This window comes from Ailuropoda melanoleuca, chromosome 8 (genome assembly GCF_002007445.2).
Source record: "Ailuropoda melanoleuca isolate Jingjing chromosome 8, ASM200744v2, whole genome shotgun sequence".
Classification (NCBI taxonomy): domain Eukaryota; kingdom Metazoa; phylum Chordata; class Mammalia; order Carnivora; family Ursidae; genus Ailuropoda; species Ailuropoda melanoleuca.
In genome coordinates, this window is record NC_048225.1 from 70,400,381 (window position 1) to 70,428,314 (window position 27,934).

The following is a 27,934-nucleotide window of genomic DNA, read 5'->3' on the forward strand; positions in this document are numbered from 1 at the left end:
CTCGCCCGGGTCCGCGGTGCTGACACCGCTGCCATTTGTGGCGCCGGGAGAGCCGGGCGGCGGGAGCTGGGGCTCGCCGGCTTGCTCCAGTTGGGCCGGTGGCTCTCGGGTTCCTGCGGTCGGGCTGCTGCCCGCGGTGACCCAGGTACTCGCCGAAGGGTGGACTCCCACCAGTTCCTGTGGCCGGGACGGATTCTGGTGCCTTCTGGCGAAGACTGGGCAGGGTTCCGTCCTGACTTCCGAAGCGGAGTGGAGAGGAGGGGACCCGGGGCGCGCAGCGCGGGCAGGTGGCAGTGGGCGAAGCTCCTTCGCTCCGTGTGGGAGACCCGGGGGAACGAAGGGAGAATGCCGCGCGGAATGGGCCTGGGTGATGCGCTGCCGGTGGGGAACTAGCCAGATCACCTGGGAGCGAGGGTGCTGCCTTTCCGCCCTTTTGGGAAAACATCAAGTCGAGATGCGAGTGTTGGGAGACCTGAGAACTCGGTAGCGCAGACGTGGTGACCGTGGGTTTTTTAGGGGAGCGTCCAATACTTTTTAAAATGAGTATCCAGAGGATCAAGTCAGTTAAAACCGGAGCCAAATGACTATTCTAACTAAAAGATTGTCATTTCTTACAACTCCCCGAGGTTACTGTAGGTGTAAAATCAGTTTTGTAAAAAAAAAAAAAAATCTATTTCTGTGCCCCTTCCTCCAGCCAGCCCGGCATGTAAGTATGCTGCATGTGGGGTGGGTCACCCCCCTTGAGCACCACCATTCGCATCTCACTGAAGTCTCCCTCACCCTGTGCAGCGCGCAGACCAGTAATTCCGGTATCTGAGATCTCAGCGGACCAAGTGTGGGGTGACATGGCCCAGGGGAATAATTACACGCAGACCAGCAACGGGGTCGCAGACGAATCACCCAACATGCTGGTATACAGAAAGGTAAGATTGTCTTCACTTTCTGGGAGGAAAAGGGAAACTTTTGGCTTCTTTGACTTTGTTTTCCCCCAGAGTAACGTGTATATCAATTCTGTGGCCTCAGGGGTTTCCCATATTGCCAAATACTGCGCACTCTTCTTGAGGATAACCTGATGTTCTCAGCTGTGTAGAGACACAATGAAGCACATGAGGCCAGCCGTCCTCCGCCCGCTCCTTTCCCTGCTGATTTCACATAGATTAATCTGCAATCAGCAATATCAGCAAGTTTGGGCATCCCACATATTTTGTTATGCATGTGATTTTATAGCATCCGTAATAGTTGTTAAAAGCTTTTTCATATACTCCCCCTAAGCATTTGGGTTGTCAGGGTTATGTAAATGCATAGCATTTTAGAAATGAAAAGACCACTTTGCAGTTCTTCCGACAAGAGTGAATGTGCCTGGGAATCTATGGGTGGTTTAAAGATTTTACTTGTGACTAAACAATTCTTATTTTTTTTTTGGTGTTAGACTAAATTATTTTTTTACTTTGGGTTTTTTTTATGCTTTTGTTTATGGGTATTTTAGTGCCATTTGACCATTAAATAAACCTGTATATTCAGAGCTCCCCCCCACAAACGGATCTGACAGCTTTCTACATGTTATAACAATGCTATCAGCAGCAAACTTGTAGACACTGAGCCATCATAAAGATACATTTGAATATTGTGTGTGCTTTGGAGTGGTTGCTTAGGTAACTTCATTCTGGTCACAATCACCAATACTACTAAAATTAAGGAAGTAATATTCTTTATTTAACTTCTGTACCAGTTCCTATTTCATTTTATGCTGGCATTATTTTTCTTTAGCATATTATCTGTAGTGGTTATTGGGCAAGATTTTTTTAGTTAATGTTAGCAGTGACAAAAAAATCATACCTTGGAATCAAGGAAATTGTTAAAGGTCTAATTAGTGTGAGCCCCTTGGGGAGTCCAGGTAAGTTTATAAATGTTTTTTCATGAATACAGCTGGAAAGCGCTATGCTACCTTGCTCCGTACTAAATCTAAACTTTCTGCTATGTGGGCCAAAATCATTAAGAGGCGGTGATGAATATGTGTTTGAGGGAATATTGTTATGGGTTTATTGTGAAGGTTCATGGGCATCCTGACATAGCATTAGTGGTTTTTTTCTCTAGCCTTACAGACGGTACTGTGTTGTGTACCTGTGAATGCAGTTTTATGTGTCTGGGACAACACAGTATGATAGGAAATAAAAATTGGTCCTGTTTTAGGCTTAACGTATCCCAACTGGGTAAATTAAGGACATAATCCACTTGAGCCTAAATTATTACTATTGTATTCCTACATCAATTGAAAAAACTGGATATTTGCCACCCATTCTATATAGGGTTTGTTCTGAGAAGAGCTATTTGGAGGGCAGTTAATGTGTTTTTAAATAAGTTACAGTGTTTTCATTGTTTGGTATGGTTTTAATATTATATGCAAGAGGTGGCAATTATAAATTCTGTCTTACAGGTGTGTACATGCGGAGAGCTGGACTTTAGGGTGTAAAGCTACAGTAGTGAGCTGCTTTTGTTCAGTCAAACACTATATTCTTTTTCTGGTTCCTTATAGAAGATGGGGGCTACGTTGATCGACACCTGACACTTATCTTGATTAGAAATAAGCTTAGTGTGACATGAATCCAGGTATGTCATTTAGTCAGTTATTATGAGAATAAATGAAAAAGCGAGACTGGGAGCTTTCGAAATAGTTATTAGGTTATAGAGTCTTACCTGAGCTTCTTCATGCTCATTTTGAATTTATTCTGCAGATTGTTGCATTGGCACCAAATTGCGGCGAGTACTGCTTGTAAGTTGACAGACTGTGACTTCAGGGAGGGGGCACGATGCCTGATTCCCTTAAACGTTATTACTTTGTTGGTTGAGCTTGGAACTCCGTGTGATACTTTTTCTGCCCTCCTTTCATTAGCTCTTTGTTTTGTACGAATGGCACAATTTACTTTTAGAAAATATTTCTCTGAAAAATCGTTATTAGAAAAAATAAGTTAGTGATTTGTACTTGTGATGTGTAACTATGGATTGCCTATGTATTCTTTTATTCTCTGAGCATATGTATTTTGTGTTTGTGATATAAAGAAGAATGTATAAATAGCAGGTAATTTATATAATGAAACACACATCAAAGTGGCCCATGTCTGTGTGGAGACACACCGTCTGACATCATGGTTTCATGTGACCGTTTACCAGTTTCTTGTGTCTTCTATGTTCTATGGGCTTTACAGTTAATGTATTTTCAGTAGAGGCCAAATTTTACAGTGAAGAACCGCAGAGTAGTGGGAGAGGGGTGTGGGACTGCTATATGTTACTAGGATATGCCATCTGCTGCACCTGCTTGAAGGAGAAAGCACTGTGTTACAAATGCTTATCAATCATGAAGTCAGTCACAGGTTTAGGAAAGAGCTTGGTACCACGGTGCATTCCTCAGTGGCAGTGCAGAGAGTGGATAACCTGCTGTTTTATCAGTTCTTGCCAGTTTTCTACATCTGCTTCCCTGTTGCAACACTGTTCTCGGAAGTAGGATCTGGGCTAGAAACATTCGTAGTGTTCTCACCTTTTCCCCTTCCCCATAGGACACCTCTTGGTTACTCTAAGGATTCTTGTGATTTACACACACTGAAGATATGTATGTGCTGTTTCCATTTTGTCTGGGTAGGCTATGAATGACACATAGTGACGTTCCTGTGCATAAATGACAGGTAGTAACCGTCCTGTGAGGGAGGGGAGACTGAGTGGTTAGCAAAGGGGAATGCACAGAAAAGAGCTGGGATGCATGACTTTCTCCTGTTCACCAACTGTTTCTCCTATTACGATTATCCTCATGTGGATTAAAGGCATTCCTCCAAATGATAGGAAGATTCCAGGGGTCTCTTTTCCATGGAGAATTCTGTAGTGGTGTTATGGGAAAATGCACAGTGGCTGGGGACAGTGGTAATGCTGCCTCACGGTCAATGTTGGGACCTGCAGGTTGGTCTGGGATGTTTGTGAGAACCTTTTTGGCTTCATGTGAGGGATCTCGGGTGGAAAGACAGGTGAAATCCATAAAGGGGATTAAGAGATACAAACTTCCAACTATAAAATAAATAACTCCTGGAGGTGAAAAGTACAGCATAGGGACTATAAGTTAATAATACTTTAATAATGTTGCATGGTGATAAATGGTGATGACACGTACTGTGGTGAGCTCTGAGTAATATGTACAGCTGTTGTATCAGTATGTTGTAACCTGAAACTAATATAACTTTGCAAGTTAATTATACTTAACAGAATTTTAAAAATGAAGGGTCTCTGTAGGCTTCATTTGAGGTCATAGGTACAATTTAAAAATCCGTATGGATGAAATATATGCCTTGTCAATTTTTCAACTCATAATGCTGTTTTCTTTCATAAGCGCGTGATTAAAGTGAGAGAGTTTCTGCCGTTTTATGTGTTTGAGAACACCTTATTTAAAAGCTCATAAAATAGGAGGCTCGGCCACATTTAATTTTGGGGCTTTCTAGGCTCCCTTCAGACAGGCCATAACTACAGTAGAATTAGGGGTAATCAGCTTCCTTAAGAAGAGACCCCCTGAGTGCCAACTTGCCTTGGCTTTGGGCTAGCTTCTTGAAACATTTGTTAGAGGGGACGGCTTTGAACTCAGTTTTGTTCAAATACTGCTCGCGTTCTTGCCCTGTTCTGGGCAGAATCCTTGCTCTGGGCGTGGCGCTGGCTGTGGAGGACGGCTGAGCTGGAACCCAGGGTACAGGGAGACACATTCCACATTTGGTGTCTGGCCAGCATGTTGCGCACTAGACGGTATACATCACTTTTTGTCCAGCAGCTGACATTCCTGCATTTGAAAAACAAAATATCTAGGGCACCTTGGGGCCAGTATTTCAAATTGGCTGGAATGCTGGCTTTTCACTAGCAAGAACGCTCAAAATGACCACTAATTTCTGATATTACTGTAGCAACCATTTATGCTTCGACTGCTGGAAAAGAAAATCAAAATATTTCCTCGTTCGCTACCTTAGTGGGATGCATGTGTTTTTGGTGATAGCAGACCTGCGTGTCCGCCACACCTGCGCCCTCCCCTCCCCACCCCTCCTGGTCCTTGCCCACCCTCCCCTCCGTGCTCCTCTCTTCTCTTCATTTCCCATGCATCTTCCAGTTGCTTCTTCCTTTTAATTTCTTCTTTTCAAAACAGACCTAAGCATGAAGGTAAGTTTTCCCTGAGATGATGCTCTGTTTAGTTGTAAAAGAGAAAATGATGCCTTTTGGATAAAACAGCAGAGTCCAGTCTGGTTTGGGTACCTGTTATGCACATGCTGTTGCAGGGACACTTTTAAACTTGGTTGCATATGTACCATAGGGTCCAGTATGTCGGTGTGGATGTGGTGTGGCAAACTGTTAGTATTTCAGGACCCACTGCTCTGTTCTTGAAGAGAAAGGAGGGCCCACTGGCCTTTCCTGCAGAAAGGTGCGGTGGGAGCTGTCACCCCAGTAGGACAAGTCCCCATCCTGATTGGTTTGACCTAGACCTTGCCTTTGAAGGCTGTTTGTGAAGTCCGTTGCACGTTCCCTGAGAGTTCCATGAGTGTACACATACCCATAAGAAAGGGGAGGGGCTTGCTTCTTCCTTGGAAGAAATGGAGCCGCTGACGTTCCTTGCCTCTTAGGGGTGGAGTTAGCTGACATTTCCTACACTAACTCAGTGCCTCTGTCTCTTTCGGTTTGTCCAGTCTGGTCAGTCTTGGAGGTGTCAATATCCCCACCCCCTCCCTAAACTCCATGATAAAAAATAACCATTGACATTTTTGAACCTTGCTTGTCTTGGTCTTTCTGGGTTTAGGGTGCTGGTGAAGAATATTTATGGTAAGAGAAAGGCCCATGAGAAAAGAGAGGGATGTTTGCAAATAGGTCATCACAAAAGACCCGAGCCTTTAAGCCTTCAGATTTCTCAGTTAAGGGCTTCGATGGGAGGCAGGGGCCAGGACACGTGTCTTGCTATTGCTGAAAAATTCCAGAATGGAGTGTCTTCTAGAAATTAGATTATTTGAAAGCACCTTTCTAGACTAAGGGAGATTATCTACTATAAATATGAACTTAATCTGTCTCAATCAAATGCAGACTTATTTTCCCCTCAGTGACATAAATACTGATATGTGCCCCGAGATAGACTAGGACCGCCATCTGTGATATTTTTGCTGAGAAGCAGACATTTTATGAGTAATAATTCAATGATGGATTTTGGATAATAATTAACTTGGGTTCAGAGCAGGAAAGCCTTCCACGGTTGAGCTTTTCCCTCCCCAGTTGTTGCTGGCCAGTGCTATTTGTGGGATTAAGATAAGGATTTGTGGCCTGAATTTTATTTCCTGTATTTCCCACCTCCAGCCTCCCTGAATCTAATTGATCAGAAGAGAGTGCAGATGTAGGAAAGAGAAGCTATCTAGGGATTTTATTGCCTCCTAATAGCCTTTGTGGTTCTACTGAGTGATGGAGAGCAAGGTATTTTTAGGTGGTGTGGGTGATGGAATGTGTTCACTGCAGAGAATATGGAAATATTTTGGATTTGGATAGTTTGGTGACATAATAAATGTTAAGTCTCCTTGAAAAACAGAACTGTGGAAAATAAGCAACAGAGATGCTTGGCCCTTCCTCCCTCTCTCATATCAGTGAAAAGGAGGCATTGGAAGGTCAGGGTGACAGGGACTTCTGTCTTACAAAACACCAATCTAATTATAAAATAATTGTAAATGATAAAGTGGGTACCCGGCTCCATAGGGGAAAAAAGGCCCACTTCTCTCTGCCATTTGCCCAAGGCATTATGAAAATTTAACTTACCCTCTTTTCAGTTCCCTTTCTCTTGTGTCTAATTCAATTAACAAAGGTCTCAGGACATTGGAACTCTAATAGGCAGTCATGGACTTGGTTCCAATTCCATTAAAACTGCCACCTGGTGTAGGCTGGAATATTTTGGCTGAAGAACATGTCCAGAAAGATGAGTTGCTGTTCCGTCTTCTGAAGAAATGTAGAGGAAAAGGGCAGCTTTGTGACATTAGCTGGGTTCTTAAGCGTAAGTCTAGGAGCCTTCTCATTTTATGTCCTTCCTGGTTATCAGCAAGTAAACATTTTCTTAAGGAGCCGGTGTACTAAAGTAGAAACATGTGCAGGACAGTGGCGTGGTCTTGGTTGTAAATCTTGGCTTTGCCAGTGTTCATCTGTCCGGTTGTGGGTTAGCGGCTGAATCCTTTCACTTCAGTTTCCTTATCTATAAAAGAAAGAAAACCAGATGTGTTTCCTTCGTAGAGCTGTTTGGTGGCAAAATGAGTTACCTAGGGAAGTGTCTCGTAGAGACCCTAACACATACTAGATTATCAATAAATACCATAACAACGGTAATAGTAATTATTATTCCTGTTGATTTAATTAAAATTATTAAACATCTTGTATGTGCCATGGGAACCACTATGTTGTTAAATTTTTTGACAAAGGGAAAAGGGTGAGTATTTTCATGTCTTCCTGAAAGTTAGGGAGGCAGATTCCGTAGGCTGTTTTGGTAGTACCGTTTTCATAACACAGTGTCCTTTCTAACACTATTTAGTCCTATGTAGCTAGCTTCTCCTTTTTTTTTTTTTTTTGGCTAGCTTCTACTTTTTAATAAGCTCTTTGAAGTATTATCTTATATATCTCTGAAGTCTGTACAGTTCCTTGAATATTTTGTAAACTAAATAAAGCCTTTGAATCCAGGAATTTCAGAAGTGAAAGGGAACTTAGAATTTGTCTACTTTTTCATTTTGCAGATGATGAAATTGAGGATTAGAGAAGTAACACAATTTGTCTGTAGTCACACAGCTTGAATTCAGGTCTTTATTTGTCTTTTGATGGCTTTTTCTTTTATTTAATTTTTATTTATTTACTTATTTTAATTTTTTTTAAGGTTTTTTCGTTTATTTTAGACAAAGAGAGCACATGCCATTGAGTGGGGGAAGGGGCAAAGGGAAAGAATCTCAAGCAGACTGTGTGCTGAGCACGGAGCCTGCCACGGGCTCGATCTCAGGCTCCTGAGATCATGACCTGAGCTGAAAGCAAGAGTCCAACACTTAACGGACTGAACTGCCCAGGCGCCTCAATCTATCTTTTACAATAGAATAAGCAGTTCTCTTGATGCCTGCAGATATGGAAGGCTGTTCTGTGATATTCAGAACCACTGCAGTAGTGGTGGTTTTCCTGATTCGTGTGTAGTCTGCGGTAATTACAAGGTGTTCCTAGTCTCAAACTGCTGTCACACCAGCAAGACTGCATTCAGGCATCCATCATTTTCAGGATGTTGGTAACCTGGGCATCTTTCCCCCAAATAACCTTGTCTCCTTGTATTACAAGGCTCAGCTCACTCACATTCACCTCCAGGACAGTACCTTTGGTAATAACACCCAAAGTTGTACATAGTGGGGAAGAGGGTTTCTTTCTTACACCAAGCACTTGTAGGCAAAAGGTGGCTTTCACTTCAGGATGTGTTACATGGGCCTTTTTGACACATAAGCCCATTGGCCTAATGAATCTTTCATAATTAGGTGGTTTTCGAGTAAAGCCATCTCCAACAAAGCAGGCCTAAGTAACCATTCTCTTCCATGCTTTCTTCTTTCTTTTTCCTGTTTGAATAACTTTTAATACTTCTTTCTCCCTGGGCAGGAACCTTGGGCAAAGGAACTCCCATTTCTCCCTTTTTCTTTTTGTTTTTGTTGAATCAGACTGGAAAGTACTTTAGGTGCGGACTGTCCCTCCCTGGCCAGTACATATGCAGATGCTGCTCCCTGTGGAGTCTTCCCATCATTCTTCTGTTCGGTGTTTCTCTTTTCATGCGTCTTTTTTTTCCCCCCAGATTTTGTTTGTCTATTTGACAGAGAGAGAGAGAGAGAGAGAGTGAGAGCACAAGGGGGAGTGGGAGAGGGAGAAACAGACTCCCCACTGAGCAGGGAGCCTGACTAGGGGCTGGATCCCAGGACCCTGGGATCGTGACCTGAGCGAAGGCAGACGCTTCATTGACCGAGCCCCCCAGGCGGCCCTCTTTTCATGCGTCTCGTCTCGATAGTTTATTCTCAGCATGGCGCTGCTCGTGGTAGAGCGTAGCTTTCTGACCAGTCATCTGTTTTACTTTCTTTGAACGTTCATGAGCCTCTGGATCTTGCTTCTTTCTTTTCTTCTCATGGTGACCGGAAGGATAGCCATCGCACTTCCGGTGTCACTCGTATGTTTGTTTGGTGGCCCAGTGATGGCCACGGAGCTGCTGGGTACAGCTGCTGGGACACCAAGAAGCTCTCGATTTTCGGGCGTCACAGACCTGCGAGCTGACTCCACATAGTGTGTGATGGACACGAGACAGTCCTGAAACGACCAAGCCCAGATAAAGCGCGACACGTCGGTTCTGAGCTCTGTTCTTCGTGTTTTCTCTCTCTTTTCAAATAAACACAGTCAGGCCTTGTGTGTAGTTCAGAGTCAGTAAGGAATCAGCACCCTGGTCTCTCCACGGCGTCCTTGGGTTGCCGCAGGATGCCTGAAAGCTCACGGGCGATGGTTATGGGATTGTGTTCCCTGCCCCTGGACTCTCGTTTGGAGAGGAACGATAAGGTGTGGAGTGTGGTCTGCCCCACTGTGCAAGTGGCTCTGTTCTTGATCTGATCCTGGCTGGAAATTGTAGGCGGATGAAAACACAGAACGTGATGCCCTACGGCAGGACTGTCCCACGGAACTTTATACCTTGGTGGAAATACCTATGCATGGACTGGCTGGTATGGTGGACACCAGCACGGGGCAGTGGAACACTTGAAATGTGACTCTCCCCAGACCTGAATCTTAAATTACACTTAATTTTAAGTGATTTAAAGTTAAATAACCCCCTGTGGCTAGTGATCATTATATTTGACAGTGTTAAGGAGCAAAGAGCTTTGGGAAAACAGCATCCAACCCAAGAGAAGAGATAAAAGAATATGCTGTCCCTAGGCTGACACTGGGCACATGGTGCTTGCAACAGAGTAGGGCTCAACAAATGATTTTTTAAGGGAATTAAATAGAAGTGAAGTTTTGAAGGAAGACCGTGGCCTGATAAGGAGATGGTAGATATTAGGATGAAGGAGTAGTTAGTTTATTTACTTATTTTGTCATCCTGTGGAAACTTTCAGTGTCAGGAGAGGGTGGCTCTGCTAAGGCGAGAAGACAGTGGTTGTGGGACCGAAGCCTGCAGGCACCGGCCAGCAAGGGCGCTCGCAGGCGCTTGGATGACGTGCAGATGTCAGAGGCCTTTCAGCTGCTCTCCATCTTGTGGCATCTCAGAGATGCATTCTAGCCATTCTAATTCCTCACAAGAATGAGAAAAAACAAGAAGCTTCCCCGTAAAAGGGCTTTAAAGTGGTTGGAATCCTTGTTCAGGATTTAAAATTAGGGTATAAGGAATTCCCCTTTTTTTTCTTTTTAAGCTCACTTCTCTTTCCTGTGTCTGAGAAAGTCAGAAGGAAGCCGAGAAGCCCATGGGGATGTAGCATTGAGAGAGGGCTGGGCCTCCTGGTCGACCCGCAGGGCTGGCTGCGGGTTCCTGTGCACCCCGCACTAGCTGTGCCAGCGTGGGCACCCTTCTCACCTTCTCTGAGTTTCATTTCTGTCGTAGAATGACAGAGACTGCCTCACAGAATCTTGGAGAAGGTGAAATGAAATGTCAGTGAAAATGCTTGACGGAGAGTGACTGACAGTTAATACTTGTGGACGCTTTTTGGGAATTGTGGAAATTACCAAGACTCCTTGAAAGAGTGAACTTTGCAGAAGGCTTCCTGATAAGTCTTTCCCTGCTTGCTAAGTGTCCCCATGGCCGTGGGTCATTGAGAAGCTCAATTGACATGATTTCCCCTGTTTGGTCGTTGCTGGAAGATGTCAAAAACAATATAAATCTACATGACCTTCTTTGGCCGCTCAAAGCTTTTGAATGTCAGGCCGACTGATTCAGTAGCTGCTTTTTCTCTTGTACAGAAATCCAGGAAGATTTTTCACCCCTATTTAAGATGACATATCCCAAACATTTTGAAGAAAATTAAGTGCCACATAGAAAGAACACATTTTACGAACATTTCTGTCACCGAACTTTTCTAGGTACATTTGCTCTGGTATTTAAGGCCATGTGTCACTTGCTCTGGGTTATAACTTCGTGTTTTGTTCTGACTTTTGATTTATTGTTAATTAGAATAGTTGCCATTTACTGAGTGCTTACCTTATGTCCGCTTCTCTACAAATATTACCCATCTTCCTTAAAACAACGTTGCATGTTGGTTATTAGTGTCCTGTTGGTCTAAGCAGACAGCTGACACTGACCCCTGCAGACTTCCCAGGATCTCCGGGGGTTAGTGGCAGAGCTGGTGCGCTTCCTGGAGGTGGAGACGCCGGTCTTTCACTGCTGTGTTCCCAGCGCCTACAAAAGTGGCACGTAGTTGTGTATAAATGCATGGACGAGTGAACGGACAAGCAAATCAGTGCTTCGTGCAAAGACTCTGCTGTTGCCTCTTCGTCACATTGCTTCCAATTAAATTAGCGAACAGTCATGACACTCCGAATTTAGTTCCTCTCACTCCGTGTGCACTGAGCCTGGGCTCTGTCCCAGCCCCGTGGTCGGCCCTGGGGACAGAGCCGTGGGCAAGGCAGACAGCCCCTGTGCCCTCATTGTGCTTATGTCACGGTGGCAAAGACTGATGTCAGGCAACTCATCAGGCTGATGAGTGACATGAAAGGGGAAGAGCTGGGTGATATGGAAATGTATTCATGTTTGGTCACCTGGTTCCTAAAATAACTTCTATGTTGATCTGTATCTTCTTGTTGCCGACCTGAGTGCCTAGCACAGCGCTCGAGGTCATACAGCTTCTGACGCTTAGTGAGTCCACATTCAGGGAACTGAATGGAGCTAAGCTAATGTTGAAAACGCTCAGGGCTTTACTGGACAACTGAGGCAGCGGTGTTGATCTCATTCCTTAGAAAACGAAGTGTCTCCTTCCATAGGTTGTCAATCAGGCCACCCCCATTCTGGCGACTCGGGGCTGATGAGGCCGTCCTTCGCCAGCAAGAAAGGGGAGAGAGAGAAAGGTGCTTGTTAAGTGAGCTTAAGGCTTTGCAGTCAGGCTCCTGGATTAAAACTGACGTAATACCTGTGAATTTGAATCGGATAACCTTGCTTCTTTGAGTGTTCGGTTCCTCATCTGTGAAATGGGGGTGGGAGTAGGTTATTATGAGGAACACATCAATAGTGCATGGAAAGCCTGGGTGAGTCAGAAACATTCAGTATAGTTTAGCTATTTCTTAAAAAAGCCCACAGGAAAGGAACTGGGCTTCCCTATAAATGGAAGTGGAAATATCTAGGGAGCACTTCCCTTTGAAAATTTTCTTTCTTACACATATTTTAGAATTTGCTGCTCTTCAGTGCTCTTGATAATTTTGTTAAAAATTTTTTCATACCATAAAAGTACAGTAAAAATTACCTAAAATGTTCAATTATGGTACAATTCAAACAGATACATCAGTAGAAAAAATAATGGAAGGGACCTGCGTGTGCCATCACATAGCGTAACAGTCGTTAACCACGGGCTTCACCACGGACGCTGCCCCCGGGGGATTATTTTGAGGCAAATCTCAGAAAACCTATCTTTTAAGGTCTAAATTCCTTCATATGTGTATAGGGTACTTCCTTTTAAGGAAGATAAATGTAAATGAAATGATAATTATTCTTTTATTCATCCTGAGTCCTTTCTATGACGGCACATCCTACTCCAGGAGTTTTTTAAAATTTTTTAAATATTTGCTCAAAAGGGTCTGTCATCTTTCTTTTTTCTTTTTTTATTGTGGTAAAATATATCATAAAATTTACCATTTTAACCATTTTTAAGTGTACAGTTCAGAGGCATTAAGGGTGTTCACAGTGTGGTGTAACCATCACCACCCTCCATCTCCCAAAACTGAAACTTGCACCCATTAAACACCAATTTCCTAGTCTTCTTTTTCAGCCCTGGCAGCCGCCAGGCCACCTTATGGATGCGGCTGCTCTTGGGACCGCATGGAAATGGAATCGTAGCATATTTGTCCTTTTGTGACTGGCTTATTTCCCTCTTATAATGTCCTCAGGGTTCATCCATGCTCTGTTACGTATCAGAATTTTCTTTCTTTTTAAGGCTGAATAATACTCCACTGTATGGGTCTATGTCACATTTTGTTTGAACGTCATCTGTCGCTGGGCACTTGGGTCGCTGCCCCTTTGGCTGTTGTGAATAATGCTGCAGCGAACATGGGTGTGCAGATGTCCCCTTGAGTCCCCGCTTTCCCCTCCGGAGTTGGAATTGCTGGATCGTATGGTAAATGTATCTTTAATTTTTTTGAGGAGCCGTCGTACCAATGTCCTTAGTGGCTGCAGCATTTTACACGTTACGGAACACAAAGGTCGTAAGGTCCCCACACCCTCACCAACACTTGTTACTTTTGATAGTAGTCGTCCTAACGGGGATGGTGGTTTTGATTTGCGTTTCCCTGATGACTGAGCATCTTTTCATGTACTTATTGGGCTTTTTCATATCTTCTTTGGAGAATCCATGAGCTTTCAAATACAGATTAGATTGTCCTCAGGAATGGTTTTGACCTATGAACTATATGACCATTTAGATTTCTGTCTAACCAAAATTCTGCTATTTTTGCTTGGAGTTCTGAGCTAGATTTTAATGGGAGATCTTTAAAGTCACTTCTATTCTTAGCTTCCAGGTTTTTAGCTAAGAGTGAAACCTCCATAATTGATTCTTTTAGGTGGTGGTGATGAAACTTGATGAATAAAAAAATAAATAAAATAACAAATTTAAAAATAAATTACATTTTATTTGAGTCTGAAATAACCACATTTTGTGTTGTTGCGATGGGGCAGGAAGTCTCACATCTATTAGAGAATCTTGTAAATGCTTTAAAGAATATCCCAGACCCTCTCAAAATTATAATATTCATTGTCCTTCTTTGGCTTTTATATAGTCTCCCCACGCTTTTTTTTTTTTTTAAAGATTTTATTTATTTATTTGACAGAGATAGAGACAACCACCGAGAGAGGGAACACAAGCAGGGGGAGTGGGACAGGAAGAAGCAGGCTTCCAGTGGAGGAGCCTGACGTGGGTCGGATCACGCCCGGAGCTGAAGGCAGACGCGTAGACTGAGCCACCCAGGCGCCCCTCCCCACATTATTCCCAGGGCATTAAGTTTGGATAACAGTAGTGAATATAGAGCATTCATTCTGTCCTGAAGGTAAGAAGACAGATGTATTTATGTTATAACTGGAAAAGGTAATTTCAGATGGATCTCTCCTTCCCTCTTAAATCTTGGCCTTATGCAGTTATTTATTTATTTTTAGAACATTTCTTTTAATTTTAATGAAGTCTCCGTACAGGTCATTTGGGCTGGGAGTTTTAATGGCTTGAATCCAAAGCAGTTTATCTGTGGGAGGTGAGTTCTGACTCTTCCCACTAACTAGCACTGGATTACATATGGCCTTAAAACTCAAGTGATAGTCTTACTCTGAAAACTTACTAGAAGCAAATTAGTTTATTTGTACCATATTAATTTGTTTGACTCAAAGCTCATGGTCTGTCTTTGACATTTCCGCATTAACAGCACTCTGCGTTTACATGTGGGCACGTGGCCACTGCAGTGATGGTCCCATTTCCTAGGCTCCCGAGACCTGCGAGGCATGGCCCTGGGATGCCTTCTGGCCGATGAGATGTAAGCAGAAGAGATGTGCATAGCATCTGAGACATGCCCTTTAAAAAGAAGGATCTACCTTTCTCTTTCCCCTTTCTCCTTCTTGCCGGCTGGCATCCAGTCGTCTTGGCCATGAAATGGAAGGTGACGCGTGTGGATGGCAGAACAACAAACGGAGTGGACCTGGGTCCCTGATCACTGTAGTGTCAGCACGCTGACTGGCTTGCCTGCGTAAACTTTCGTGTGAGAGGAAATTAACGTATGTCTTCTTCTTCTATTGTTTGCAAGATTTTATTTTTTTTAAAGCAGTCTTAGAGATTTCCCAATGAGCCCCTGCCCCTACATAGAGTCCCCTATTATCAGCGGGATTCCCCAGAGCGGTACATTTGTTACCAAGGACGGGCCTGCACTGACACGTCGTGATCTCCCAGAGTCCACAGTGTGCTGTAGGGTTCAGTCCTGGGGCGACACCTTCTGTGGGTCTGGACAAATATGTCATGACGTGCATCTGTCGTTATTATTTGTACAGAGTTTTTTCGTTGCCTTTCTTTTCTTCAAGATATTGCTATTTTTTGTCAGTTGCAACAAACCCAAATTCTAACCAATTCAACAACTATATCCAGTGCCTTTTATTTCACGTCTGTAAGATGGTAACAGGGCTCAAGTTTTATTTGAAATAGAAGTTTTTTTGTTTGATTTTAAAAACAATCTATTTGCTGTCTAGGAATAAATCTAGTTTCTTTGAAACAACTTAATTGAGAAATTTGGACTTAGATTAATTATGCATATGGTTCAACTTAATTCAGCAAATGCTTATTGAGCAATTATTATGTGCCAGGCAATTTACCGGGAAGTGTCAGGGGATAAAGCATCAGTGATGATGATAATATGCTCTTTACCAGAGCACTTTACGGCGTCAAGATTGGAGGACCCACAGATTCACTAGTAATTTCCCTACACACACACACACACACACACACACACACACACACACACACATTCTCCTAAAATTGGTAGTGCAGTTACTCGGTTTATAAAAATTCCTGTTTTCCTATAAGGAAATGGAGGCCTGGGAAGGTTATTTGCCCATGTCAAAAAACCAGTGTAAATGAACCATATTATTTATTTTACTGCAAATTAAATATGGCAAGGGTAAGAGGAAAAACTTTAAAGAATATTTGAGCTTCTCTCTTCACCCTAGAACTTGGTTACCCATACAGCAGAGCGTGCACAGAAGGGCTCTCTTGCAGTGTCATTGCTTGCTTGGAAGTTTGGCTAACTAAAAATGGGGTAATTTTATATAATAAAACAAAAGCTGCTTACAGTTGTAGAGCTAGGCCAGTACTGAACATGACGTGTTAACCTTGTTTTATGTTTGGAAGCATTTCGTTGAGCATATCTATGAAAACCAGTATGAACTGCCCAAAGATGGTAGCATCTTTGGTAGGAATTGTTCATTCTTAACCATAGAAATGAGGTACTGAGTTGAATTTTAGCCAAGAGTTAAGTAAGGGCAATGAGAACCCTTTATCTGTAACGGTTTATTCCACCAATCCATGGTGCCTCAGTATATAAAAAATATCTACTCAACATAGCAAAATATGGGCATTTCTGCTATAGCACAACACAGTCCTTTAAAAAAACCACACTTTGCAAAAACACACAGTATAAATAACTGCCATTTTAAGGGAAATAGAATTGGAATAGATCACTCTATAAACATTTTAGCCACTCAAAACATTTACTGTTATAATTAAACATGAGCCAGGACAATAGCGATCTTATTAAAAATAACAGCACAACTATAATAACCTAACTTCCCTCTAAATAAAGGAATCACGTGGTAATACAAGGCTTTATCTCTAAAAGGTACAGGAGACGGTAGCTCGATGGAGGAGTATATAAGGAAGCATCGGGTCTGCCAGATTCTGAAAACAAGGACAGAGGGACATTAGCATTGGAATTTGCAGGTAGGGGAGCAGTGAGAGGCTTTGCCCAAATGGTCTGGCTCCTTCTCTAGGCTTTGCTTGTTTGTTTTGTACAAATATCTGAGAGGAACGTGCAGTAAACCCTTTTGAAACCTCACGTGTAGCCAGGTTGAGCCAGGAGGAAGGGCAGGCCACGTGGGCAGTGCCGCGTTCCGTCACGGCTTGCTGCACCCACCCGTGTGTGTGTGTGTGTGTGTGTGTGTGTGCACGCGTGTGGCCTCTGTGTCGTGATAGCACAAAATATAATGTGCTGAGAACTGCCGGTGGGGCTTCTATGTTGGACTGACACATTTCCCCGATTTACCAGTTGTGTGTGGGCTAACTCTCGTTACAGAAGTACACCATGCGTAAAATACACCATCCATCAAAAGACCATTGCACCCCTCGCTGTCAAACTGGGGAGGCCTGCCGAGTCAGGGCGAGAAACAAAACGAATGTGTTTGACAGAAGGGTGGTACAAGGAAAGGAGGCAGAGAAACGAACAGGGGGCCTAGGGCAGGTTTGGAAAGGGGAGGTGAATGTGTTGTGAACCCGCCATATGCCGAGTTTGGTTTTGTTTGAGTTTCATAACAGCCCCGGGAAGTAGGTATTGTTCCCCCATTCTCCACAAGACTTAATGAGGCCCAGAGAAGGTGAGGATTCCGCCCTAAGGCCACACAGAAGGAAAGTGGTGGTGTCAGGATTTGAAATCGAGTCAAGACTGGGCGATTCCTTATTGGATTGGAATATGGAACCTGAAGTCCATGTTTTTGAGGGCAGTGGACTAGCCTTCTGTGGCCTCGGGAACTTGCGGGGAGCTCGTAAACCCTCTGAGCTTCTTTCCGCTCACATACAGAGGGGACGGGGACAGACACGCCAGAGGGTGATTGTGACAATGATACATGATAAGACACGTGGAAGTGCTTCGCAAGTGTTCAGACATCATGCGGCAATAAGGCGTTTTGTTTTCCTTCCACGGAACTTCCAGCTCTTTTTATTAAAAATAGTTCTAAATATCAGTGGTTTTTAAGATTGTGGGCTTCATGGTGTATATAGTCACAAGTGAAAAAAGGAGAGAGAGGAAGGGTTTCTGGGATGAGGCAAAGCTGCTCGGTTCCAGAGCAGAATCCATCTGCGCATCGAGAAAGCTGAAGGAGGGACCGCGGACTTGCAGCTGCGGACACTGCTGAGGTCTAACCGCACAGCCACACAGTGGCATCTCCCTGAGTGCGTCTAGGGGCTTGGCTGCGGCAGGAAGATTCTTGCGGGGTCCCTGTACTTGATTTAGCGATCGTCTTCCTCCTATGCTCCCACTTCCCTCTCCTTCCGTGTGCAGACTGGATGACCGAGCACTTGAGCTGATGGAGACTGTGTGGTGAGAGCTGTCTGGGAGGTGTTTTACAGGGGACAGAAGGTCTTACGGCAGTGAGGGCGGGGCTCGGGGGAGCGGGGCTGAGTGAAGCCTTTCTGCGAAGTGTTGCCTTTCTCAGCTCTACCTGGACCTGGGGCTCTAAAGCTAATTTGATGTGCCTTTAAAATGTTTTGGTTTCTCTGCTCCTTGAGTAGTTCTGGTAATGCCAGGACTGCCTTGTAGGAATGGTCTCAGATGAGGACATCGGTGCTAGTGCTGATCTAAAAAATACTCTTTTTACTCTTTTTCATTTAGTCTATTTTTTGTATCTATGTGAGATGGTAGAGGTTAACTAAAGTAATTGTGGTCGTCATTCATGTAAGTGAAGTCATTATACTCTATACCTTAAACATACACAGCGGCATATGTCCATTATCGCTCCATTAAAATGGGTGAAAAGTTAAGGATTTAAAAAAAATACTCTATAAAAAAGGTTGGATGCTAAAAACGTGTAAAGAAGAAATAAAATTAATCATAATCCCATTGCTTTAAGATAACAACTGTAAAGTGTTTGTTCTTTTATGTGTGTGTGTGTGTGTGTAAATTTACACAAATACGAGTGTCAGTGTAAATCGAGGAGTGGTGCACTGCAGTCAGCGGCTGCTGGCTTGCGCCCTCTCCCCTGGTCTGCATTCAGTGACGGCAGGTTGGCAGATTGAAATCGGCCATGGTAGGAGTACTGACAGCGCGGGAGCTCCTCCACCCTTTTCTCCCGTCTTAACTGTTGTTAAATACTTACCGGCACACCACTGTGTGTGTGTGTGTGCTTTCTTCTTCTTTTTTTTAATATTTTGAGCCCTTTAAGAACAGGATCTGGGTCTGATTTCGTGTTGTGTCCCAACAGAAAGGAACACGTTGCCTGACAGATTTACTGGGTATTTCATAAGTGTCTGACAGATTAAGGATGGTATGAAGGAAGGACTGGTTAGAATTGTGGTTAAAATTTTTACAACAGAGTCGGTACATTTGTTGACTAACATTTTATTAGTAAGTAGTTCTGTAAACCAAGACCAAAGGGATGGTTTTACGGTTTGCTGTCACTTGTTGAATTAATAGCAGTGACATTGTGCTAATTCCAGGAGCATTAAGCAGCCAAGGAAGTCTCCACAGAGCAGAAGCTAATTGGACTCACCCGGAGTCCCTGGTCTGTTCTTGTGGTCGTCACTAGCTGGTTGGCTTGGACAGTCTGTCCGGGTCCTAATTCCTCCGTTTGTGGAACATGCACGTATTTTGTGCGTGTGGGAGGGGGATAATTGACGTAAAGATGATTTCTAAGCAGTGCTGAGTTGTCAAGATGTGTGTCAGGGTGCCAGAGAAACTTCTCGCTCCCCCAGTAACCTGAGAGGTAGCTCATCTCCCGAGGTTATAACCCCCTGCCCCCACCCCTGCCCCTTACAAGTAGGCTCCGTCTGCAGTTTCTCACGGGGCTCTCTAACTTTATTTCATTTAGCCCTCCTTATTAGTGTGGAGATTGGAATAATCAATGTGCAGGAAATTAATTGCCCCGTGGATATCATTTTTGATCGTTTGGAACATTAGACTGGCAGAACCCAGTGCCCCTGCCTGCTGATTGTTAATGACTCCTAATATGCCATAATTTAATAATGCTTGTGGAAATTTTGCTTTCTTTTGTATCTGCGTATATTAAAGGGTCTTTGCCTAGCTCAGTGGATAATTCTTGAAGTTATTTTATTACTAGAACTACTGGTAGGGCCTTTTTGACAAGACATGTCCCTTTTTATTGCAATTTCCTGTTTTGTAAAAAATATAGAATGGTCATACTGTGCAAAGGAAACAAAAATCCTGGGCCTTCTTATGCTACTTTAAAAAATCTACAGTATGGAAGGAAAGTTGTGTCAGTTGAGTGAGTTTTGCTGTTTGGGGGAAATGCTCAGTTTGCCCCTCCCTCCCCACCGATTGCCCTGTAATATACAAAAGAGCTTTTGACTCGAATGCCCAGAGGAGCTTTCCTCTCCAGAGAGGGGCACCAGGGGCATGTGTGTGGTAGGACTGTCACTGGTATTTTTAAAGCATTACATGGTCTAGAGTGATCTTTGTAACCCAGCCAACCTTGTGACTGAGGATGAATCCTGATGTTTCAACCACTGCCCTTGCAATTAGTGGAAGCCTTAATTACTCTTTCAGGGGAAAAGGTTTTTAACTCTTCAGTTCACTGCTGTCTTCTTAGTGTCAGTCTAGAAGCTGAGAATTCAGAAAAGCTTTTATTTGTCTTATCTATCATCTGCTTATTCAAGATAAACATTTGATCTCTGGTATACCTTTTTTTTTTCTTTTGAAGGGATTAAAACACTTTCCAAAATACATATATTGTATTATACATACAGTGTATATCACTGACTTATTCCACGGATAGATTTCTGAGCAAGTTCCTTTGTGGTTATAGCTTTTGTTTTGTTTCAACATTGCAGAGCCAAACAGTGTTCATGAGACCATGATATTATAATTGCTGTTTATGTAGAACTTTCACAGAAACTGATCAAAACAGAGAAATATCAAGGACTACTTTTTGTAGACATAAGAAGCTAAGTTACAGAATAAAAAGAACATTTTTGTACTAAAAAAGAAATCTAAAACTCCAAGTGGCCTTTTAATAATCTTGTTACTAGATCATACTATCTATGCAAATAGTTTTGGTATTCTTACACAAAAGTAAGAAAATACAGAGTATTACTTTAAATCATTGCTAAATTATTGAGATTTAAAGAGTCAAATCATGCTTATTAGGCATAGTAAAAGATTACCATAACCTAACATTTAGGTACATTTCAGACTTTACAAAGTGCTTTTACAGATGTCATTTCTTTGAAGCCCTCCCTCCTATCCTGTGGGAGTTATTATCCTTAGTGTATCGGGCAGATGAGAAACCTCAGTCTCAGACTTAGCCAAGATTATAGATGTGGAGACACAAGCTCAGGGTTTCTAATTCACAGAGTAGCTCCCATTCTCCCATTCCAAGTCTTTTCCTGTCCCCCAACCCCTAGATCTTATTCCGAATATATCTGTTCCGATGGACTCCAAGTAAAGATTGAAAGGATCCAGAAGAGACACATCCAGTTATCACTGGATTACCTGTGGCAAGTTTTCTCCTGTGAAGACGTAGACTTTGGGAAGTTACTCTCATCTTAGTAACCTCATCTCACCAACTGAGTGTTTTTCTGTCAAAACCAGGAGTCTAGCAGGCCTTGAGAAGTCAACGGTGGAGAGCTGAGGGACACGAATGAGTATTGTAGCGGTCAGTGCCTTTGAGGAGAGCCTACGTCTGTCTCTCTGTTGACCTCCTTTGGAGATTCTTTCTAAACTATAACTCCTGAATTTCTTCTCTGTGAAAGAGCCTTCAAAGCAGAATAAAACCTTGTGTTTGTTACCTGTTTCCCCAAGGTGGGGAGTGAACTGAAGCAGACAGGAGGGCATAGTCCCAGACATCATCCCTCACCATTTTGGAATGAAACTCTCCGTCTTTGGCAGGAGGCCATGAAAACAAAGGCTGGTGGGGAAATGGGCTACCTGTTGCATTCTTATAATGTCAGACACCCTACTATATGGTTCAGAAGTTGAAATTTTAATTTTTTTTTCATGGTCCTGTTCATATCCATTTGTGGGGGAGGATTCAGAAGCTTTATTTTATTGGCATTCCAGCTAAACTCTCCAAGGAAGGTTAAGCCTTCAGTAAATTTCTGTTTCTCATTTGCTTACAGACATGCAAATAGGAGAGCTACACCACAATCAAGTTCTGAACACAGTTTGCACAATTAATTAGATTTTCTCTAAAAGGAGAATGTTTCACTGTCTTAGACATTTCCTAAGTGGAGTGTGAAGGGACCATGCAAGTTATCTAACTCACTCCTCCCTCCCCAGCTCCCCTCTGGGGACCTCCGTCAGTAGAACAGAGTTCACTTCTTCAGGAGGAAGCCGTGGTTGGACACCGCAAACCATTATAAATTAGTTCCTTACGTTAACATAAAATCTATTTTTCTGGCACTCTTTCCTGTGGTTCTCATTTACATTGCCAGATTTACACAGGAGACCCAAGCCCTCATTCACACAAGAGCACTGCACCTATACAAAAACAACAGTCATTGTTCCCCAAGCCTTCTCTTTTCCAGGATTAATGTTTCTGTTTCATGTAGCCCTGTCGCAGCCCATGATGCGGTTTGCGGATCTGTTTCCCTACTTGTTGGTCTCCCCTGGAGAAGCTCTAACAGGCTGATGCCTCACTTACTTCCAGCCCTGTGCTTACAGTTTTCACAACCATGTCTCATATGATTACCTTTTAAAACCGCTTGGCATTTTTTGGAATAAATGTTTAAAAGTCAATCCCATAGACACATCAGGACTGGAGTGGAGCCTGGGGGTGCAGCCGGTGGGAGGGAGATTTCAGCATGAAAGTAACCCCAGAACAATTTTAGGAACTAGATTGCACTCTCAGTCCATTACGAGTTTAACCTTCCAGGGCCAACACAATTCTTCCTCCATCTGCTGAACTCCCCCCAGCATTTTATTGATGTTTCTCTTTGACACTGATCATTTTTCATCACTGTATTACCATAAATCTTTTTCCTCTGTGTGAATGAATGAATAATTACCTTCTGACTCCCTGACTTAGGATATCTGAATAGAAGCTGTGCTGCCCATTCTGCTTCTTTGTAAAACATTGCTGGTCACACTTCCAGCTGGCCCGTAAAATTGCCCAAGAGTAGTTGTTTATTTATTCTCTCCTGCTAGAGAGACTGTGGATTAGATGAGACTAGTAAAAAAAACATGCAGAAATAAAATAGTAGAAATGATTGCTAGATCCCAGGTCTAAAACTTAGCCTATATAAGGGAATAAGTAATAGTAGTAATAATAACACTAATAAGAACATCAATAACAACATAATAGCTAAACCCTACTTTTCTTTACCACGTGGGTGGCGTTGTGCTAAGCACTTTACATATGCTATATAATTTAATCCTTAAACTAGTTACAGATTTGAGAAGTCGAGGAATATGCCAAGGCCAACCTGCCTGTTGCAGAGCCAGGATTCAAACCCAGATTTTTTTTTTTTTTCAAGTTAATTCTCTCAACCATTGTGTTATAATGCAGTACACCCAATAGATTGTCAGTAAAGTTTCATTAGCATACTTTTGCCCTCAAAAGGAAGCTAAGAGGTTCTGCAAACTTAGTGATGACTTTCAGTTCAATGAACAAAAGCGCAATGGGTAAGTGACTGGCTGAATACAATACCTTCCTTCTTAGATTACACTCTGATTTTTTAAAAGATTTATTTATTTATTGGTGTGTGAGCTGGCGGGAAGGGCAGAGGCATAGGAAGAGAGATCATCGTAAGCCTACTCCCCACTGAGCTTGGAGACTTACCACTCAGGGCCCAACGAGGGGCTCCCATGACCCTGAGATCATGGCCTGAGGTGAACTCAAGAGTTGGACAGTTAGGGGTGCCTGGGTGGCTCAGTCCTTGAGCAGCTGCCTTCCGCCTAGGGCGTGATCCCAGCGTTATGGGATCAAGCCCCGTATCGGGCTCCTCTCTGGGAGCCTGCTTCTTCCTCTCCCACTCCCCCTGCTTGTGTTCCCTCTCTCGCTGGCTGTCTCTCTCTCTCTGTCCAAATAAATTAAAAAAAAAAAAGAGTTGGACATTTAACCGACTGAGACTCTCTAATTTTTTTTTTTTAAAGATTTTATTTATTTATTCAACAGAGATAGAGACAGCCAGCGAGAGAGGGAACACAAGCAGGGGGAGTGGGAGAGGAAGAAGCAGGCTCATAGCAGAAGAGCCTGATGTGGGGCTATCCCATAACGCCGGGATCACGCCCTGAGCTGAAGGCAGATGCTTAACCGCTGTGCCACCCAGGCGCCCCGAGACTCTCTAATTTTTGATAGAGAGGATCTGAAGTGGGCAACAAAGTAATATGTATATTTTAAACATCTCTTTAGTTGTTTTTTGATAGCTGCAGGAGGAAATAGTTTAGAAAAACAGAAGGAAAAATCCACTGAAGAAGAACACATGTAATACAGGAATCGTGGAAAAGCCAAACTAAATAGAGATGAAATGATGGATTAATGAAAACGTTTGTTGTGTGCCAAAAGAAACAAGGCGTAATTTTGCTCTGTATTGTGGAAGGATGTGCCTCTAGATTCTGGGATGAAATATACTTTCCATAAGAAAAGTCAACCACAGGAATGGCTTGACTAGTAGAGAGTACAGTGGAAAGTCTGCCACCTCTTTCCTGGGTATTATAATTCTCTTTTGCATGAATGTTTTCAACAGCTTTTGTTTGAGCAGCCCCCTCGCCATTGAGACCATAGTGAGCCTGCAGTCCAAGGAAGACTCCAGAAAGTTTTCAGAGAAGCTGCCGTGTAACTGGAGCCTTGTCAAGTTTTACTTTGGTGATTTGATAATTTAAACCCAAACCCTAGTTCTATGTTTAAGTCTGTTTAATTACATTTTATTAAATGCCAGTCAGCTTTCCATAGTGTTGGGGTTTTTAGTGTGCTGGATTATGCGGTACATTTCCTTTCACTCTCAGATGTATGACATGTGCCCCTTGAAGCTCATCGCATTAGAGGACGGAGCCACGAGGTTTCACTTTAGTTAGAAACTTGCCACCAACTTTTCATTGACTTGTGAACCAATGTTCTCTGGTGTACCGCTGTAAAATCGAATTTTAAAGCATCGTGTATCTTTTCTTTCTACATCTCATCTTCCACTTTGTCACATGTCTTGCAAGACCTCACTGAAGTTTCTAGAGCTAAGGAACATCTTCCTTTTATCCAGTTCCAAGGACAGAACCACATGGCCTGGTAAATAAGGACCCACGGGAACCTGGTTATTGATGACTTTTAGCTACCTCATGCTCATTATGGAATAATATTAAAGGGAGCATATGGTATGCTGACATCACCGAGCCCTGTGTGGAAGATTAGCTCAGCATTGCATTATCACAACCATTAAGTCTCCTGTGAACTATTTTGTGTAGGATAATGTTGGAAGGAGACAGGTCTTTCACCACTGGTGATGGGCATTCTGTCTAGGAAGACCTCCAAGCAGCTGTAACTGGGTTTTCAAACATTTGGACATTTAAAACCCCTTATGCAACAGAATGTACTCTGCACACCTTTTGATCTTCATTGACAGAATGCTTTCCTCCCTTTTAAACATGCTTTTGTTTCTTTTCTAATGATTTGTCTTTGGATCCTGTCAAGGTAAATTTGGAAATGATTCTGTAATGCCTCAATCTCTTTTGATTACATTTGCAACTAACTAGTGGACCTTGGGTATGGAAAGTTTGGGTGTGGATACAGGTTGCCCTCAAACCCCTGAGAACATTAGGGGATGAATGACGGCCCCAGAGTTGACCAGTGAGGAAGGATAGATTGGTAGCTAGTGTATTTTATAGATAGGCTTTTTATTAAATGGAAGCATACCAAGTACTTAACAAAAATGATTCTTTCCATCCCTTTATGTTGTCTGTAAGGGAAATGAGGGAAAGTATTGCTTATGCAGGTAAGTGGTGATGACTTCTATTTCACATTTATTGTTGATTTTTATTTTTTTATTTTATTTTATTTTTTTTAAAGATTTTATTTATTTATTTGACAGAGATAGAGACAGCCAGCGAGAGAGGGAACACAAGCAGGGGGAGTGGGAGAGGAAGAAGCAGGCTCATAGCAGAGGAGCCTGATGTGGGGCTCGATCCCATAACGCCGGGATCACGCCCTGAGCCGAAGGCAGATGCTTAACCACTGTGCCACCCAGGCGCCCCTGTTGTTGATTTTTACATGTGAGTCTGTGTGTAGGTATTTCTTTAATAAAGAAAAAAAAAATCTTTATGTTCCTGGTAGACCAGTTGCCTGAGCATCAACTTTGTTTCCAGGGTATTTCCACAAAATAAATCACCCAATTGCCTATTAATTTTGGAGTAGTTAACAAGAGGTAAGATGATAGTCTTTTCTGAAATGTTCCTGTGAAGACCCAGATTTAATGAACTAAGTGCTACAAGAAGGCAGCATAAAGTATTAAAGCAAGCATCCCAGATAGTAGTCCCGCCCACAGATGAGCCAGCGTGCTGAAGAATGGGTAGCTGTGGTACACGTTGGTTATGGGGCACATGAAGATCACAGGTGGGAGCAGGCAGAGGTTTGACATTCCGTCAAGCTAAATGGATCTGTGTTAGAAGTTAGAGTGCTGGGGTTCCTGGGTGGCTTGGTTGGTTACGTGTCTGCCTTCAGCTCAGGTCATGATCCCAGTGTCCTGGGATCGAGCCCCGCATCGGGCTCCTTGCTCGGTGGGGAGCTTCCTTCTCTCTCTCCCTCTGCCTGCTGCTCCCCCTGCTTGTGCTCTCTCTCTCTCTGTCAGATAAATAAATAAAATCTTAAAAAAGATTAAAGCACTAGCCATCAGAGGATGGCTGTAGGAACTCCCCCTACAAACACTTGATTTAAAACCTTCCAGGGCCTGTGGCTTCTGAAGTTAAACATCTGCACCCTCGCTTGGAATTGGTGAATGACAGGTGGTCTTTTCAAAAGCCTACACAGTCACAAAACTTTAAGGAGATGATGCGCCATGCAGTCCAACACTTTTATTTCACATATGAGGAGGTGGAACTTTCTAGAAGCTCAGGATTTGTCCAAGGTCGCTAACGAGTGTCACAGCCACCCACCACACATCAGAGATGTTACTAGGGGTCAATTTTTTTTTTTTTTAAGATTTTATTTATTTATTTGACAGAGATAGAGACAGCCAGCAAGAGAGGGAACACAAGCAGGGGGAGTGGGAGAGGAAGAAGCAGGCTCATAGCGGCGGAGCCTGATGCGGGACTGGATCCGGAACGCCGGGATCACGCCCTGAACGGAAGGCAGACACTTATCGACTGCACTACCCAGGTGCCCCTAGGGGTCGATTTTTGTGAACAACTAGGGTGGGCTCTCTTTGTTTTGTTTTGATTTTAACTGCTTGAAAGTGGATCCATCTTTAGCCAAATATACTTTCCAGATTTTTCTGTGGCGGTGCTGATTTCATAGAACTTTTTAAAGGAGTCATTAAATAGAAAATCAAATGAATTTCATATGTGCACAAATTACAATCTTTTATACAAATAAACCTTCAAATTCAAATATTTTTTAAGCCATATGCCATTATTTGTGCTTTGAAAAATATGGTTACTTAGCTTTACGGTGTATGCTATAATGTGATGGTTGTGCCCTTAGAAGCCTTTTTCTGTCAAAACCTTAGTTACAAGAATAATGATTTCATTGGGAAAATGATATTCAAGAGTTTCAGGTCTCTAATTACAGTTATTTTTTTCCTGTAGGAATTTCAATAATAAGCGCTTTGAAAGTACCTGTAAACGTATAGCCACAAAACCTCATCACCTGTAAGCAAATTTGTTCTTGATTACGTCTAACTTCTGCTCGAGTCACAGCTGGCCTTGTCTTTGCTGCAGGGGCTCTGTGATCAGAGCAGCGTTTCCTTCCCATTCCTGTCACACTGACCTCCCAATGGCACGGTCCTGCCCATAGACGAGCTGTGGGGGCCTAGCTCTCGATGCCGCCGTGTCTGTGCTTACGACAGGGACTCACATGACCGAGCTGTGTCATGACTGATGTCCACCTACGTGGTTCACTTACGAAAACTTACGCTACTCCTTCTTGCCTGTTCTGTATTATTTCGTAAAGAATTCCATACAAATATGGTTTTATTTTTTCATCTCCTTTACTATTGTAATATGAAAATACCCACACCAAGCCGATGAAATCTTGCAGTTTATTTATGACACTGTGTGTCCTGTAACCAGTTGCATTTTCCCACAAACAGTAGGATGCTCA

General features: G+C 43.0%; 1 protein-coding gene and 1 pseudogene across 7 annotated transcripts in view; one reads left to right on the top strand and one right to left on the bottom strand.

Annotated features, from left to right (window-relative positions):
- The first annotated feature begins 47 nt into the window (after positions 1 to 47).
- RGS7 (regulator of G protein signaling 7) overlaps positions 48 to 27,934 on the top strand; it is a 507,900-nt gene continuing 480,013 nt past the window's right edge. For 5 of the 7 annotated variants that reach the window (XM_019798898.2, XM_011223975.3, XM_034666669.1 and 2 more), the window contains exons 1-2: positions 48 to 145; positions 790 to 923. In XM_019798898.2, coding sequence (XP_019654457.1) covers positions 846 to 923 — 78 coding nt within the window. In that variant the 5' untranslated portion in view covers positions 48 to 145; positions 790 to 845. Of the gene's footprint in view, positions 146 to 689; positions 707 to 789; positions 924 to 27,934 lie in introns of those variants that run through there. The other 2 variants (XM_019798899.2, XM_034666670.1) reach the window with 2 other exon arrangements.
- LOC105237276 lies at positions 8,246 to 9,202 on the bottom strand (annotated as a pseudogene).